This window comes from Nematolebias whitei, chromosome 10, assembly GCF_014905685.2.
Source record: "Nematolebias whitei isolate Nwh7 chromosome 10, NemWhi1, whole genome shotgun sequence".
NCBI lineage: Eukaryota > Metazoa > Chordata > Actinopteri > Cyprinodontiformes > Rivulidae > Nematolebias > Nematolebias whitei.
The window spans coordinates 43,808,542-43,827,102 of record NC_056507.1 but is presented as its reverse complement, the minus strand read 5'-3'; the positions used below and the strand labels follow the sequence as shown (position 1 = coordinate 43,827,102).

General features: G+C 43.2%; 1 protein-coding gene across 2 annotated transcripts in view; it reads right to left on the bottom strand.

Moving 5' to 3' along the window:
- Positions 1-845: 845 nt before the first annotated feature.
- Positions 846-18,561, bottom strand: part of LOC119415859 (aldo-keto reductase family 1 member D1-like) — a 39,182-nt gene continuing 21,466 nt past the window's right edge. Inside the window, exons 5-9 of one of the 2 annotated variants that reach the window (XM_037683034.1) lie at positions 3,650-3,772; positions 3,339-3,448; positions 3,051-3,216; positions 1,003-1,085; positions 846-888 (exon numbers count right to left, since the gene is read on the bottom strand). In XM_037683034.1, coding sequence (XP_037538962.1) covers positions 846-888; positions 1,003-1,085; positions 3,051-3,216; positions 3,339-3,448; positions 3,650-3,772 — 525 coding nt within the window. The remainder of the gene's footprint in view (positions 889-1,002; positions 1,086-3,050; positions 3,217-3,338; positions 3,449-3,649; positions 3,773-18,561) is intronic. The other variant, XM_037683035.1, reaches the window with a different exon arrangement.

Sequence of the window (18,561 nt, the reverse complement as noted above, 5' to 3'; positions counted from 1 at the left end):
TAATGACACTTTTGCCAGAAGAATTTTGTAATATGTAACTGACAACAAGACAAAGGCTAAAAATACCTTTCATTTGAGCTGCCATATCTGCCTAATAACAATAAAGTGTTTGTAATACTGTAGTACCGGTTGAACTCCATCTGCCTGCAATTAAACTATTTTTAACATCCAGTTAAATTATTTTTTAAGTGTTAATTGAAATAGAGCTGATATGGAAGGGTGATTTTAACATATACAAGCAATGATCGTGATGAACGTCATTGTGTTGGCTGTTCGATAGGAATCACTCCATAAAATGTAATGAGCAGTCACTTCGAGAAGGCTGGTGGTTCAATATCAGCTTCTCCCATCTTATTTTGAAGAGTCTCTGGATAAAACCAAGGACAAGATCAGATAAGATAAGATCTTTATTGATCCTGCAGCAAACTGTTGTGCCAGAGTTTCACTGATGACTGTGACTTGTGTGAAAGTGAGTGTTCAGTAAAACAGAAACATACTTTTAGAAAACAACTTTGTTACCCAAGTTACGATGGATAAAATGTGTGTTGATTATTTCTGCAACTGCATCTATTAGTTTTACATCAGTTTTAACAAACAAGTAGCCCTATTGAAATATTACACAAGGCTCACATGAAACTGAAATGCAATAATTAAATACCCTCTGTGCTTCACCTTAGGGCCATACGTAAAGACAATTATCACACAGTATTTCATTTGACTGAGAGAGAGCCCTTTAGTGTTTATAATGACAGTCACCTAAATAACTGAAGTAAGACTGAGGATCTCAATTTATTTATTCAAGTTTTAACATTAAAAATGTTTTGTTACAGAAAATCTTTAAAAGCTTAGTATTCATCATGAAAGGGATACTCTGGATGATCGCTCCACCTGTTGTAGAATACAAAAGTTATTTCAGTGCATAATGCTTTCTTCTTAGTCTTTACATTTTATTTTTGTATTACACCAGACCAACAGTGTAGTTTGTTGTCTAAGTGTACTTACATTGGCAGCTCCACAAAGCGAATATTTTTATTCAGTCCTTCAATGGCTTTCATTTCATCATCAGTGAGAGAAAAATTAAATATCTGCAAGAGCATAAGAATTGTTGTAGCAGAAATTTATGACAAATTAAAGATATAGGCAGATTTTTATAAAGAAGGGTTATATTCAGCACTTCTGCAAAAAGTAAGTGTCTTAACTGCAGTAGATATTTGTTATAGTGAATTCAGCTTGAATAATCAACGAGATGCTCTAATGGAAAAATCAAACTAACAGCTGCACAAAACTAGTCTGTGTAGGAGTCTAGAAAAACTCAGAACTTCAAAATGATACAAGAGCTGAAGTTAAAGCTTTTTTGTAATTGTTCAGAAAGTGTCACATCTGACTGTGCTTTAGCAATTTAAATCAACCTTTGTTGCAAAAGAAGCACATTGTGAACAATTACAATAAAACTTTAATTTTCCCACTTGAATGACCTGGTTTGCAGTAAATTATCTCCAGTCACAGAAATTATAATTGTTCACATATATTGAACTTCAGAGAATACTTGGAGTAATCGTCATTTAATGGATCTTTTGCACTTTTACAACCCAAATGGATCATGGAGATTCTCCACTCAGAAGCTTTTAGTGCAGCCGAGGGCTAAATTAAAGAACAGAGGGGTTGGGCTTTTGCAGTGGCAGCCCCCAGACTCTGGACCTCCCTGCCCATTGATATTTGTCCTGCAGAGTCCATACAGTTCTTTAAATTCTGCCTGAAAATGCACATTTTATGTCACTTTTGGACCCCTGCCCATGCATTTATCTGTGTTCTGCCCCTCTGATCATCTTTGGTTTATGCTCTTCTCTGGACACTCTCCCTCTGTCATTTCTAGCTGCCTGTCAATCACCCCTGCAAGGCCTGCCTACCTGATTCTCCCTGATCACAGTAATAAGTGTTGATGCTCTACACCTGGTGCCAGCCCTTATAAACTCAGCACTTGCCACAGCAAGGTGCCAGATTAGTGAAAGCCTCACAGCAAGTAAATTATCCAGCATTCCTTGTTCCTAGTTTCTTTTATGACCACAGCTTCGCTCTTGACTCTTCGCCTTGACTTTGCCCCTGTCTGGATTCCACGCCTGCAGCTTGCACGGTACAACCTCGCTCTCCTGTTCGACCATGACTACGGATCATCCTTGTGCATCTTTTGCCTGTTCACACAGCTCCTGGCTCTCGACCCCTGCTACGTCCCTGGATTCTGTTTCCTGCCCAGCCCTCTAACGCTCTCTGCCTCAGCCCTGCTCCTGCCACAGAAGGTTAGTGACGTGCACACCACCTCTCTCGGATCCCAGAACCTTTTTGCAGTCACTAACCTATCTGTCTTCATAGATGGGACCAGAACCGAGGCCCGGATCCTCCCCAGATGCCGCCTTTGATAACTAAAACTTTTTTTCTTTTTTTTTTTTTTTTATGTTGTGCTGATCCATACAGACCCATTACATTTTACACTGACTTAATTTTAAATTCAGTTTGAGTTCCATCAAAACCTTATAGGTTGTTTTAGCCCATTTTTATTATACTTGCGATTTTATTGTTTGGTATGTGTGGGTTTTTTTTTTTGCTCAATTTCCTGTTTGTGAAGCACTTTGGTCAACGTTGTTGTTGTTATTAAATATGCTATAAAAATGAAATTGGCATTGACATCAGAGATTGGACTTGGGATCTTTTAAGCGACCTTGGGTTTAAACAAAATGTCACTACTAATAACCTGGTCTTACATCAGCTTCTCTTTTTCATTTTCCTTTATTTACTTTTATTTTAGAGAATGAGGGGCGGAGCTTCTAGTTTTCCAACTTGGAACTCAAAAATTAAGATTTTTCATGCAAAAATTTAACCCATCACAAACTGTCTCTGACAGCTGTCCACAACATTTACTACTCAGAGACAACATGCATTGCTAATTTAAAGAATTAGAATTATTGCTTTCAAAATTACAAAGGGAAAAAATAATTTTGATACGCAGATTTACCATCACTGAGAGAACACATGCACATTAAGAAAAAAACAACAACCTGGAAGTTATGTTTGATCCTCTCTGGACTGAAGCTCTTTGGAATCACCACCACTCCTCTTTGGACATTAAAGCGCAGAGCCACCTGAGCACTAGTCTTGTTGTACTTTTTCCCAATGGATTTTAGTAGCTCATCTTCCAACAGTGGAGCACACTTCAAATTTACCCTAAAAAAGGCAAACAAATTGAGCTAATATGTATGTTTTGCAGCTTTTCTTTGCAGTCATTAGTTTAATAAATGACATATTAGTCCAGTATGACTGGAGTCCATATGCTGGAAAACACATACCAGGAAGCATCTCTGGAGGAGCCAAGTGGGCAATAACCAACAATCACAATGTCATTCTGATGACAATACTTCAGAAGCTTTGGTTGTGTGAAATATGGATGACATTCAACCTAACAGGAATGTGAGAAGAAAATACATCAAAACAAATGTCTCTTTGCTTGAATAACAATGTGAAAAATTGTGTAAAAAAATGGCTAAAAGAGACATATGCCACAGACTAAGCTTGGTTACATGATTTGTTGTATTAGTACTCCCTGTAATAAAATATGCATGCACAAGGTGTTCTGTGGAAGCAGAACATTTGGGCTCACCTGGTTGGACACAGGTTTGTGTTTGAGGCCAGGTTTTTTCAGCAGCTGCTCCAGCTGCCTGCGGTTGAAATTTGAAACCCCCAGAGACTTAACCAGCCCAGCGTCTTTACAAGCCTCTAAAGCCTGTTGAGAAGAAAATAATTACACTTTTATAAACTAATAGAGATCATCAAAGACCTAATGAGATTTCTGAGTGAAGTTTAAAACACAGTGAAAAGAAAAGTAGCTGCATAAACACTTGGGTGTTATTGAGTCAACTCTGGACAGTGATAAAATGCAATTTGTATCACATTTAGATTTAAATAGTTTAAATATTTTTAGTATTTATTTAATGAAAAAAATCTGTTCAATTCAATTCAGTTTATTTATAGAGCACCAAGTAACAACAGAAGTCGTCTCAGGGCACTGAACAGAAATATTCATATATGAAAAAAATAAGTTAACAGGAACATTCATATCAGGTGTCTCTTGAAAATGAGTTCTTGTGACTCAGTGAGAACACCTGAATAAAGGATAAATAAAATAAAAAAATTAAAATGAAAATAATAAATTAACACCCCTCCCTGGGCTGCCACCTTACCGTGGTGGAGGGGTTTGAGTGTCCCAATGATCCTAGAAGCTATGCTGTCAGGGGCTTTACGCCCCTAGTCGGGTCACCCATGGCAGACAGGTCCTAGGTGAGGGACCAGGCAGAGTGCAGCCCAAAGACCCAGATGATGAGAAAAACAAATGGACTTAATGTTCCCTTGCCCAGACGTGGGTCACCGAGGCCCCACTCTGGAGCCAGGCCTGGAGGTGGGGCACGCGGGCGAGCGCCTGGTGGCCGGGCTTTTACCCATGGAGCTTGGCCGGGCACAGCCCGAAGAGGAGACATGGTTCCCCCTTCCCATGGGCTCACCACCTGTGGGAGGGGCCAAAGGGGTCGGGTGCAATGTGGGATGGGTGGTGGCCGAGGGCGGGGACCCTGGTGGTCTGATCCTCGGCTACAGAAGCTGGCTATTGGGATGTGGAATGTCACCTCTCTGGTGGGGAAGGAGCCTGAGCTGGTATGTGAAGTTGAGAGGTTCTGGCTAGAAATAGTCGGACTCACCTCTACGCATGGCTCTGGAACCAGTTTCCTTGAGAGGGGCTGGACACTCTTCAACTCTGGAGTTGCCACTGGTGAGAGGCGCCGAGCAGGAGTGGGCATACTTATTGCCTCCCAACTTGGTGCCTGTGTGTTGGGGTTCACCTCAGTGAATGAGAGGGTGGCCTCCCTCCGCCTACGTGTGGGGGGACGGGTTCTGACTGTCGTTTGTGCTTATGCACCAAACGGCAGTTCAGATTATCCACACTTTTTGGAGTCCTTGGAGGGGCTACTGGAAAGTGCACCTCCTGGGGACTCCCTTGTTCTGCTGGGGGACTTCAGTGCTCATGTGGGCAATGACAGTGAGACCTGGAGGGGTGTGGTTGGGAGGAACGGCCCCCCTGATCTGAACCCGAGAAGTGTTCTGTTGTTGGACTTCTGTGCTTGTCATGGATTGTCAATAACGAACACCTTGTTCAAGCATAAGGGTGTCCATATGTGCTCTTGGCACCAGGACACCCTAGGCCACAGTTAGATGATCGACTTTGTCATCGTCTCATCTGATCTGCGGCCACATGTCTTGGACACTCAGGTGAAGAGAGGGGCAGAGCTGACCACAGATCACTACCTGGTGGTGAGTTGGCTTTGATGGAGGGGTAGGATGCCGGTCAGACATGGCAGACCCAAACATATTGTGAGGGTTTGCTGGGAACATCTGGCAGAGTCTCCTGTGAGACGGAGTTTTAACTCCTATCTCTGGGAGAACTTTGAACATGTTCCGAGGGAGGTGGGGGACATTGAGTCTGAGTGGACCATGTTTCGTGCCTCTATAGTTGAGGCGGCTTACCGGAGCTGCGGCCGCAAGGTTGTCGGTGCCTGTCGCAGTGGCAACCCTCAAACCCGATGGTGGACACCGTCGGTGAGGGCTGCTGTCAGGCTGAAGAAGGAGTACTATCGGGCATTTTTTGGCCTGTGGGACCCCGGAAGCAGCTGATGGGTACCGGCAGTCCAAGCGACATGCGGCTCGGGTGGTTGCTGAGGCAAAACTCAGGCATGGGAGGAGTTCAGAAAGGCCATGGAGAATGAATTCTGCATGGCTTCGAGGTGATTCTGGTCCACCATCCGGCATTTCAGGGGGAGGAAGTGGTACGCCACCAACACTGTTCATAGTGGGAGTGGTGTGCTGCTGACCTCAACTTGAGATGTTGTGGGTCGGTGGACAGAATACTTTGAAGACCTCCTCAATCCCACCGGCACGTCTTCCACTGAGGAAGCGGAACCTGGGGACTTGGGTCGGGCCCTCCAATCTCTGGTGCTGAGGTCACCGAGGTGGTTAAAAAGCTCCTCAGTGCCAGGGCCCCAGGGGTAGATGAGATTCGCCTGGAGTTCCTTAAGGCTCTGGATATTGTATGGTTGTGTTGGCTTACGCGACTCTGCAATATTGCATGGACATCGGGGGAAGTTCCCTTGGATTGGCAGACCAGGGTGGTGTTCCCCCTATTCTAAAAGAGGGACCGTAGAGTGTGTTCCAACTACAGGGGAATCATGCTCTTAAGTCTCCCTGGTAAGGTCTATTCGGGGGTTCTGGAGAGGAGGGTCTGTCGGATAGTCGAACCTCGGATTCAGGAGGAGCAGTGCGGTTTTCGTCCTGGTCGTGGAACATTGGACCAGCTCTACACTCTCAGCAGGGTCCTGGAGGGTGCGTGGGAGTTTGCCCAACCAGTCTACATGTGCTTTGTGGACTTGGAGAAGGCGTTCGACCGCATCCCTCGGGGGGCCCTGTGGGGGGTACTCTGGGAGTATGGGATACCGGGCCCTTTGATACGGGCTGTTAGGTCCCTGTATGACCGGTGTCAGAGCCTGGTCCGCATCGCCGGCAGTAAGTCGGGCTTGTTCCCAGTGAGAGTTGGACTCCGCCAAGGTTGCCCTTTGTCACCGATTCTGTTCATAACTTTTATGGACAGAATTTCTAGGCGCAGCCAAGGTGTTGAGGGGATCCGTTTTGGTGGCCTTCGGATTGCGTCTCTGCTTTTTGCAGATGATGTGGTCTTATTGCCTTCATCAGATCATGATCTACAGCTTTCGCTGGAGCGGTTCGCAGCCAAATGCGACGTGGCCGGGATTAAGATCAGTTCCTCCAGATCCGAGGCCATGGTCTTGAGCCAGAAAAGTGTAGAGCGCCCTCTCCGGGTCAGGGAGGAGGTCCTACCCCAAGTGGAGGAGTTCAAGTATCTTGGGGTCTTGTTCACGAATCAGGGAAAAATGGAGCGTGAGATCGATAGGCGGATAGGTGCAGCGTCTGCAGTGAAGCAGGCGCTGTACAGGTCTGTCGTGGTGAAGAGAGAGCTGAGTCAAAAGGCGAAGCTCTCAATTTACCGATCGATCTACGTTCCTACCCTCATCTTTGGTCACAAGCTTTGGGTTTTGACCGAAAGAATGAGATCGCGGATACAAGCGGCCGAAATGAGTTTTCTTTGCAGGGTGTCTGGGCTCTCCCTTAGAGATAGGGTGAGAAGCTCGATCATCCGGGAGGGACTCAGAGTAGAGCCGCTGCTTCTCCACGTGGAGAGGAGGCAGTTGAGGTGGCTTGGGTATCTGTTTAGGATGCCTCCTGGACGCCTCCCTGGTGAGGTGTTCAGGACCCGTCCCACCGGGAGGAGGCCCAGAGGAAGACCCAGGACACGCTTTAGGGTCTATGTTTCTCGGCTGGCCTGGGAACGTCTCGGGATTCCCCCGGCAGAGCTGGCCCAAGTGGCTGGGGAGAGGGAAGTCTGGGCCTCCCTACTTAGGCTGCTACCCCCGCGACCCGACCCCAGATAAGCGGAAGAAAATGGATGGATGGATGGATGGATAAATTAACACTATTTATCCATCCATCCATTATCTTTACCAGCTTATTCCATTTTGGGTCATGGGGGTCGCTGGTGCCCATGTCCAGCGATCGCTGTGCGAGGGGCGGGGTACACCCTGGACAGGTTGCAAGTCCATCACAGGGCCACATAGAGACAAACGAGACAAACAACCATTCACTCTCCCACTCACACCTAGGGACAATTTAGAGTTACCAATTAGCCTAACATGCATGTTTTTGGTCTGTGGGAGGAAACCGGAGTACCTGGAGAAAACCCACGCATGCACGGAAAGAACATGCAAACTCCACCCAGAAGGCCCCTGGACCGGGGTTTGAACCAAGGACCTGCTCGCTGGGAGGCAGCAGCTCTACCAGTTGCGCCACCGTGCCACCGTATTTATCTATTATTGTTATTTTTTTTAATTATTATTATATAAAAATCTAACAAACAAGCACTAATTTTGTCTTTAAAATGATCAGCTAAGGGGCAGCTATTTAAACAAGAGACACCTTGAATTTTAAATATAATTTAAACTAGCTCCTCTTGAAGGAATGCACATCACTCGCTGCCTTTCATGTCAGAGTTTTATACTGAGAAGTCTTAGAATGAGGGATGATGGCAGTATAGTTTTGACCAAATCTTGTAAATAATGTGAATGATCTCATGCAATATTGCAAAATGGGTTAATGCTCAGAAACATGTGTATTGTATGACTCTCAGTTAGTACTACACCAAACTTTAGTTCAATCTCTGTAAATTTGACAAAACTGTAGCCATTTTTGTGTTGCTAAAGTTAATTAGCTGTGACAATTAGACTGACTTCCAAAGTTAATCAGTTGTACATGTAGATCCATTGATTACTTCTTGAAAGTTTCAATAAAATCCTTCCAGTTGTTCATGAGATAATTTAATAACAGACAAACATGGTGGAAGCCAACAGTTTGAAGCAATTCAATTCAGTTGATTTATATAGCGCCGAGTCACAAAAGAAGTCCTCTCAGGGCACTGAACACAAACCTTCATACTTAAAGATAACAAGTTAACAGAAACATTCATGTATATTCAATTCAATTCAGTTTATTTATATAGCGCCAAATCACAACAAAGTTGTCTCAGGGCACATTACAGGAACATTCACATAAAAGCCAATTAGTAAAGTTCTCTATCTAAGGAATCCAGCAGACAAGTTGAATCTTGGCTTCGTTGCAGTCTCCCATCCTGAGCAAGCACAGTGGCAACAGTGAAAAAAACCCTCCCTTTTAACAGGAAGAAACCTCCAGCAGAACCAGGCTCAGGACAAGCATCCATCTGCTTTGACCGGCTGGTTTGAGAGGACAGGAAGGAGAGACAAACGAACATAGAATGGTAGGTCCAGGTGTACCTGAAAGACAAAAAAAAACATGTTAAGGATAGAAAAAATAATTACAAATACAAAACAGGTTGAGCAGCGTAAGTAAAGACAGTAGCAGAGTGAAATTTGTGGTCAGTTTGTCCTCCAGCAGTCTAAGCCTATAGCAGCATAACTAAGGGACAGCTCAGGAAACCCAAGCCGACCCTAACTATAGGATTTAGCAAAAAGGAAAGTCTTAAGCCTAGTTTTAAAACTGGATAATGTGTCAGCCTCATGGACAGAGATTGGAAGTTGGTTCCACAAGAGAGGAGCCTGAGAACTGAAAGATCTGCCTCCCATTCTGTTTTTGTAAACTCTAGGAACCACAAGTAAACCTGCAGTCTGAGAGCGAAAATATGGAACAATAAGATCTGTAATATAAGATGGAGCCAGGTTGCTGAGAGCTTTGTAGGTTAGAAGTAAGATTTTGAATTCTATTCTGGATTTGACAGGGAGCCAATGGAGAGAAACTAAAACTGGAGAAATATGATCTCTCCCACTAACTCCAGTTAAGACTCTGGCAGCAGAATTTTGGATCAACTGAAGACGTTAAAGAAGTATTTGGACACCCAGATAATAAACCATTGCAATAGTCCAGTCTAGACATGACAAATGCATGGACCAGTTTTTCTGCATCATTTTTAGATAAGATGTTTCTAATTTTAGTGATATTACTCAGGTGGAAGAAGGCAGTTCTAGTAACGTTTTTAATGTGGGGGATAAAAGACATGTCCTGATCAAAAATAACACCAAGATTTTTAACATTAGAGCTGGAGGACAGATTAATGCCATCTAAGGAGGGAGAAAGACTGAAAAATTCATTCCTAAGGTGCTCAGGCCCAAATACCAAAACCTCAGTTTTGTCTGTGTTCAACAGGACAAAATTAAGGGTCATCCAGGTTTTTATGTCTTTAAGACATGCTTACAGTCTAAGTAGCTGATTGGATTCATTGAGTTTAATGGACAAATATAATTGTGTGTCATCAACATAACAATGGAAATTTATCCCATGCTGTTTAATAACTTTACCTAATGGAAGCATATATAAAGTAAAGAGTATTGGCCCAAGCACTGAGCCCTGAGGAACTCCATGACTAACTTTGGTGTATGAAGAAGATTTATTATTTACATTTACAAACTGGAATATATCATATAGATATGATTTAAACCATTTTAGAGCCGTTCCTGTAATCCCAATATCACATTCAAGCCTCTGTAGTAAAATATTGTGATCAACTGTATCAAATGCAGCACTGAGGTTTAACAGGACCAGTATGACACAAGTCCATTGTCTGAGGCCATGAGAATATCATTAGTGACTTTTACTAGTGCTGTTTCTGTGCTATGATGAGCTCTAAACCCTGACTGAAACTCTTCAAACAGATTATTTCTTTGTAGATGTTCACACAACTGACCTGCAACTATTTTCTCTAGAATTTTTGAGATGAAAGTTAGATTAGATATAGGTCTATAGTTGGCCAGAATTTCTGAATCAAGATCAGACTTCTTAAGTAAAGGTTTAATTACAGCAACCTTAAAGCTCTGTGGTACATAACCATCCATTAAAGACAAATTAAGTAGATCCAAAATGTGGACATTAATTAGGGGAAATACCTCTTTAAACAGTCTGGTTGGGATGGGATCTAGCAGACATGTGGATGGTTTGGATAAGGTTATTATTTTTGACAATTCAGAGCTCAACAGGACAAAAACTGTCCAAACATAAATCAGGCTCTAGTGAAATTTTGAAAGTTGCCTCATTTGACAGAGGACTAGAGATAGTAGAAGGAAGGATGGTTTGAATTTTCTCTCTAATTGAAATAATTTTATTTATAAAGAATCTCATGAAGTCATCGCTACTTACAGTTGTAGGGATACATGGTTCAACAGAAATGGGACTTTTAATTAGTCTAGCAATAATACTAAACAGAAACCTAGGGTTATTTTTATTCTCCTCTATTAAAGATGAGTAATATAAAGTTCTAGCTTTACGGAGAGCTTTTTTATATGTTAGCAGACTATCTTTCCAAGTTAAATAAAATTCTTCAACATTAGTAGAGCGCCATTTTCTCTCCTGGTTTCTAGATGCTGCTTTAAAGTACGTAACTCAGAACTGAACCATGGAGCCAGTTTCCTCTGATTGATTACTTTCTTTTTCAGTGGAGCAATTTTATCAAGTGAAGTTTGCATTGAAGTTGTAAGTTGATCAACTAGATGATCTAAGTCTCTGTTCTCTGATGCATTACTCTGCAAGACAGAGGAAAACATTGATGGAAGAGATTGTTTAAATTTGGTTACAGCATTTTCTGATAAGCACCTGCTGAGATGAAATTTACTCTCAGTGACTGTGAAGTCATTTAATGTAAACTCAAAGGTTATTAAAAAATGGTAGGACAGAATAGGATTTTGAGGAACTATTACCAAGTCCTTAATCTCTATACCATAGGTCAGAACTAAATCAAGAGTGTGATGATAAGAATGAGAAGATGTGTGGCCGTTTTGGGTAAAACCAAATAAGTCTATTAAATTATTAAAGGCTATGCTTAAGCTATCACTCTCAACATCTACATGAATATTGAAATCACCCATTATGATGATTTTATCAGTATTTAATAGTAAGTCAGTTAATAATTCTGAGAATTCAGACAAAAACTGAGTAAGCTCCTGGTGGACGATATATAACAACAAGTAAAAGTGGCTTTTCTGATTTCCATTTTGGATGAGAAAGACTGAGGGACAGTGATTCAAAAGAATCATAACTAATAACTGGTTTGGCATTAGTCAATAATCCTGACTGAAAAATAGAAGCTACTCCTCCACCTCGGCCAGTTGTTGTAGGAACATGAACATTTAAATAATTAACAGGAGTGGATTCATTTATACCAACAAAATCCTCCTGTTTTAGCCAAGTTTCTGTCAGACAGAATAAATCAATATGATGATCAGTTATCAGTTCATTAACTAACAAGGATTTAGAGGAAAGAGATCTGATGTTCAATAATCCACATTTAATGATTTTATGATTTTGCTCTGGTAAAGTAACTGTGTTTATTTTAATCAGATTTTTATGGTTTATATTTTTAGAGCTGATTTTTGGTTTATTTAATTTGAGCCGTGGGCGAGTTGACACTGTTTCAATGTGGGTGTGGGTGGGTAACAGAGGAGAAGCAGCAGAGAGGTGTGGAGGACTACAAATCTGCTTCCTGGACTGGACCCTGGGTTGTCTATGTATATAAAAAGTAAGTTCATAGCATTAATTATCTGAGGAGCAGACTGCTTTGAATTTACAGTAACTCCATCACAGGCTCTCATCTTGAGCAAGAATGAAGGCGACAGTGGAAAAAAAAACAACTCCCACATGAGGAAGAAGTCTCCAGCTGAACCAGGCTCAGGACAAGCGGCCATCTACTTCGACCAGCTGGATTTGAGAGGAGCAGGAAGGAGGAACAGATACACAATGGCAGGTTGAGAATCACATTAAGATAGAAGAAATAATATCAACTGAAGTATACATCTTATGCAATGTATAATGCTCCAACTGCCAGTGACAATGCTCAGTTTACAACACAGCATATTCTAGATCAGAAGCTGAAGATATAGCTAAGTTGTAGCCATTTTTGTGTTTTCTAAACTCAGTTGGCTGTAGCAGCCATCTTGAATTAAGTTGACTCATAAAGTTATTTAGATGTACTTTATCAGACTTCATCAGTCCGAGGAGCCACAACAAACTCAGTACCACAAGCATCTCACTACCATAGTGGACCAACAAGTTTGCTGGTGATAAGATGTTTTCTGGGGCCTGCCCTCTCCCCCGTCAACTTCTCTCAGGAAGCCATTGCCAAAGTGGTTCAAATAATCAAAGTTCATGCTCAATATTCCAGGTAAAAAAAATCCAACAAAATTCATTCAGGTTATCTGGACGTTTATTTTTTTGCTGAGTCGTTTTGTCCTTCATCCAAAGTAGTTCATCAATCCGATGAGCCACAAACAAACTTAGTCCCATAAGCAGCACACTCCCATAGTGGACCAACCAGTTTGCTAGTGATAAGCAAACAACAACCGTTGTTGTTTGCAACAGAGCAGGAATGAGAATTATTTTCTACCTGGACGATCTGCTGCTGTTAACTCAATCCAGGCAGGAAGCAGCTGCACAAACCAAAGCGCTGACGTCAGACCTGCTGAACCTGGGATTTACCATAAACTGGGAAAAAAGTTTGGTTCTCTCGTCCCAGATGATTGTTTATCTGGGAGTGGAGCTAAATTCAGTCACTATGAGAGCCCGCTTATCACAGCCAAGAGTCGAAGCTCTGACAGCTCAGCTCCGCCACGTAAAACCCCACAGTTTAGTAACGGCTGTCTCGATCATGAAACTTTTGGGTACGATGTCCTCAGCTCACGCTGTGGTTCCACTGGGCTTACTCCACATGAGACACCTTCAGAGATGGTTCACCCTCCTGCGCATAGATCCGGTGCGTCAGAAGAGGCGGATGATCTCTGTGCTCCCCTCCATGGGAACCGACTTGAATCACTGGAGAAACCCCTCACTCTGTCAGAGGGAGTTCCTATCAGCAGGCCTACGTCACACGTCTCAGTTTTCACAGATGCGTCCCTGTCAGGCTGGGGAGGAACGTGCCTGTCTCAGGCAGTGGGGGTGAAGTGGCCAGCTCACAGATCAGCTCATATAAACGTCTTGGAATGTCTCACAGTTTGGAATGTGATTCAGCATTTTGCTCCCCTGTTGCGGAATCAACACGTTCTGATGTACACAGAGTTACTGCCGCTTACATAAACTGGCAGGGAGGTGTGCGCTCAGCCCAACTGTTACGCATTTCGAGACAGCTGCTGTGTTGGGCACACAAAAACCTGCTCTCCATCAGAGCAGTGTACATCTCCGGCGTCCTGAACAGAGGAGCGGACATAATGTCCAGGGGCGGTTCTCGCCACAGAGACTGGAGCCTCCATCCCGAGCTGATTTCTTGGATATGGAGCAGGTTCGGCCGAGCAGCAGAGGATCAGTTCGCCACACGGGAGAACGCCCAGTGTCAATTATGGTTCTCACTGAGCCCACGGGACGACACACCGTTAGGAGTGGACGCTTTTGCCCACAGCCCATGGCCAAAAATGCTCCTTTATGCGTTTCCTCCAGTCCCTCTAATATCACGGTTTCTGAACCGAGTCCGAGAGGAAGAACTGTTAGCCATCCTTGTAGCCCCCAAGCGCGTGAGCGCTAGAGGATGACATAGGAGTGGATTTTCACTCCTGTCCCGTCCTGGTCCCACAAAAGAAATACTGTCCTGTCCCAATCCTGGTCCAGAGTAAAAATAATAATCCTATCCTGTCCCACTCCTGGTAACATGACTCCTGTCCTGCTCCTGTTCAGAATCACTCCCACTCCTGTCCTGCTGCTGTTTTTTTTTTTAATCTTCATTTAATTTTTAGGAAATACATTGAATTTGATTTGATCTTCTACCCATTCCTGTTTAAATTACATTGTGTTGTACAACAAAAAAGGTTGAATCATGTCATCTGGACTTCGTTTTTTTATTAAAAAGAAACGTTTCGCCCCTCATCCAAGAGGCTTCGTCAGTCTGAGGCCTAGCCATCTGGTATTACCCAGAAGCCACCCTGACTCTTGTGTTTCAAGCCTGCCTCAGATACCCCTGAAGTCTGGCCTTTTCACTAATGGTTTCAAAAACACAAAGTTTGTTTTCTCAGTCATCCAGGTATATAACAACAAAAAAGGTTGAATCATGTCATCTGGACTTCGTTTTTTTAAGGCCAGACTTCAGGGGTATCTGAGGCAGGCTTGAAACACAAGAGTCAGGGTGGCTTCTGGGTAATACCAGATGGCTAGGCCTCAGACTGACGAAGCCTCTTGGATGAGAGGCGAAACGTTTCTTTTTAATAAAAAAACAGTTATTAACAGTTTTTAAAGCAAACTTGGCCTGTAAACAGTTGTCCATCACGGTGTCCCGCGCCAGCTTTGAGCTGAGCGCCTTTGAACTCGGACACTGTCCTACGGTTCTGTGCGCGCTTGTCTATCGCCCACCTTGTTCTAAGGACTTCATAAATGAATTCTCTGACTTTTTGGCTGATATCACACAGAGATACACTCACTTTTTGTTTATTGGTGACTTTAATTTGCATGTGTGTTGTCAGGAGAAGCCCTTAGTGAAGGACTTTCTAGATTTATTGGACTCTTTTGGCTTAGCTCAGCAGGTGAGCGGCCCCACCCAGGAACATGGTCACACGCTGGACCTCGTTTTAACACGCGATGTCTCTGTTTCTAATTTGAAAATTGGTGACAATGTTTTTCAGATCACATGCCTGTATTGTTTGACTTCACCCCCCCTTGTCATACTGCTAAGACGTGCGTTCCTGCACGTACGCGTTCCATTAACCGTTTCACTGCTGCTCGTTTTAATGAAGGTTTTAATTCTGAGAGGATCGAACAGTTCCCGGTGTCTCTTACCACTGAGGCGCTAACCTCTCAGTTCAACTCTGCCTGTTTAAATGTTCTGGACCGTGTTGCTCCCCTTAAGACCAGAAAAACGAAACTTAAATCAGAGCCTTGGCTGAATGACGTCACTCGAGCCGTTAGGCGGCAGTGTCACAGAGCTGAACGAAGGTGGAGGAAGGACAGGCTGCAGGTTTCTTTTCAAATGTTAAGGGAGAGTTGGCATCACTATCGGAAAACCGTTAAAGCTGCCAAATGTAAATTCTTCTCTGATTTAATTGTCTCAACTCCCACAACCCCCAAGTTCTTTTCTCCACCCTGAACTCAGTTCTACACATCAGTGAGCCTTCACCTCTGGAAGCCTCAACTGAGCTGTGTGAAAACTTCCTCCATTTCTTTTTAGAAAAAATGGCAAACACCCGGGCACTCATTTCTCCGCCAGCTCATGATCTGTCCATCCCATCTCAGTGTGTGGCTGTGTTTGACCACTTTGAGCCCATCTCTTTGTCCTCTCTGGAGCAGGTAATGTGCAGCATGAAGCCATCTGGTTCCCCCTTTGATGTGGTCCCCCCTCGACTACTAAAGGAAGTTTTTCCTACTGTAGATGAACATATTCTGTGATATATTCATAAATTAAACGGATTCATTCATTTTTCTGGACTGAATAATATCGTGCATTGAATTTAATTAAATGTAACGTGAGACGTTAATTATCTTTGACCCATCAAATGAATGTGGTCATTTATTAACAGAATCAAGTTTAACATCAAACATTTACATTAATTTGGCAAATTGAAAAATAACAGCATGGCTTAGTTAGCTAGTTTTACAAGGAGGAAACCATACGGCCATGGTTTCCCCATTTCAAACTGTACAACAGACATTTCTAAAAATATCTGGGATGATTTCTAGCAGATAGAAGAGTTTTAAAGATGGGAAAATGAAGTTTAGAGGGAGAGGAAAAGATGGATGAGGGAAATTTGTCAGTATCAGCAACGACACGCTCCGTTGAGATCCCAGCTTCTTCCTCGGTACACTTAGGTGGTGTAAATCAACTCTTTACCTGGAGGAGATGTCTCCACTGGTACGAAGTTCCATTCAACGCACCCTTTCAGCGTCTCCGTAAGAACAGCTGTGAATCGTCCGAAGTAGTGACGGTACTTGTTCGACACAAGTTCACCTCCCGGTGGACTCACAAGAGGAGTAAGTCCGTCAGAGTTCCACTCAGATGTGGAAGATTGCATAATTCCCACAAGACTCGGAAGAACTCCGGCTCATGTCTGGAACTCCTGTTCTCTCCAGCGTTCCGCACTCTCCTCCAACACGACTCGAGCTCGACTGAAGCTGCTCTCTGCAAAACGACTGGTTTGAACTAGGAAGTACCGACATTTAAAGAGTTCTATTTCCGGTTCATTTGGGAGGTTCCTGATTGGTCAAATCGACCAGACAGGGGTGTGTTTTTGTGACGTAAGAGGTCACTAGAAGTCAGAAAAACAGCAAGAATGTTTTGGAACAGATTGAAAATGTTTAGAGACAGACGAGAGAAATGTTTGGACGAGTTGGGGGAAAACAGGTGCCCGCTTCTCTATTTACGTCTGAGAGGATTTAAAAACATGACAGTTCGTTCCAACAACTTGTCTTCGACCTCTGACCGACATCACAACTTGCTCATTTCAGACAGAAGATCAGAAAATGCATGAATTACTCCGTAACACATTCCAATTTGATTTCTACTTTGAATGAGGATTAAAAATCACTAATACTGTTTCACAGTTGATTAAAAATGATTAGTTCACTTCAACATTTAAAAATGATTTGAACTAAACACACTTTGATTATAAAACATTTGTAAAATAGTAATGATAATAGAAAAAGAGAGTGTTCTTTCAATTGATCAGTGCAGGACACTTAGAAAGTCTCTGGATGAACTTAATCTTGTGTTTCTGGACTCAAATCAATGAAATACAGTTCTTGTTCCAGGCAGGCCCTCAAGGCCAGATTTTGACCTGAGGCTTAGTTCACTACACTACCCTGGGTCCTTTTATCCTTGCTATTCTGAATAGCAGTTTATCCTCAGGTGTGGTGCCAAAGACTTTTAAACATGCTGCTGTCCAGCCCCTCCTGAAAAAAACCTAACCTTGACCCCTCAGTCATGTCCAACTTCCGGCCTGTCTCCAGACTCCAATTCACCTCTAAACTACTGGAAAAAATTGTGGAGTCTCAGTTGAAACAGTTTTTGGGGGATCACGCTATCCTAGAGTTACTCCAATCTGGCTTCAAATCTCTCCATAGCACTGAAACTGCTCTACTGAAGGTTTTTAAGGACATTTTCTTATCCACAGACGCAGGTGATTCTGTGCTACTTGTCCTATTGGACCTTACATCTGCTTTTGACACCATCAACCACAAGATCCTCATTTCTAGACTGGAGCAGTGGGTGGGCATCACATAGTCAGCCCTTAAATGGTTTGGGTCCTACCTCTCTGACAGAACCTTCTGTGTCAATATCAAAGATTTTGGTTCGGCATCGACAGCGCTCCAGTGGGGGGTACCACAGGGTTCCATCCTCGGTCCCCTTCTCTTTTCTTTATACCTGCTGCCACTAGGTGCAATCTTCCGCAAACACAACATACCCTTTCATTTCTACGCCGATGATTGCCAAATTTACTTCCCCCTGAGGCACAGAGGCACACGCTCTATTCAGCCTCTTCTTGACTGCCTGGCTGACATCCGGGACTGGATGGCTTTAAACTTCTTAAGCTTCAATGAGAAGAAGTCTGAAGTCATGCTGTTCCATCCCAGTGGCTCACTCATGAACCATGACATTGACCTTTTCTCTCTAGCCCCGCTAGAGAAACAAAAGGTCACTAATCTGGGGGTGATAATGGACCCGTCCTTAAAACTCAACAGTCACATAAACATGATGGTCAAATCCTGTTTTTTTCAGCTGAGACGGCTGTCTAAGCTAAAGCCTATACTCTCCAAAAACAACCTTGAGACAGTGATCCACGCCTTCATAACATCTAGGCTTGATTACTGCAATTCACTTCTGTTTGGAATCAGTCAGTCCTCCATTGCTCGTCTACAACTGGTCCAAAATGCTGCAGCCCGATTTTTAACTGGTACAGGCTATAGAGAGCACATCAC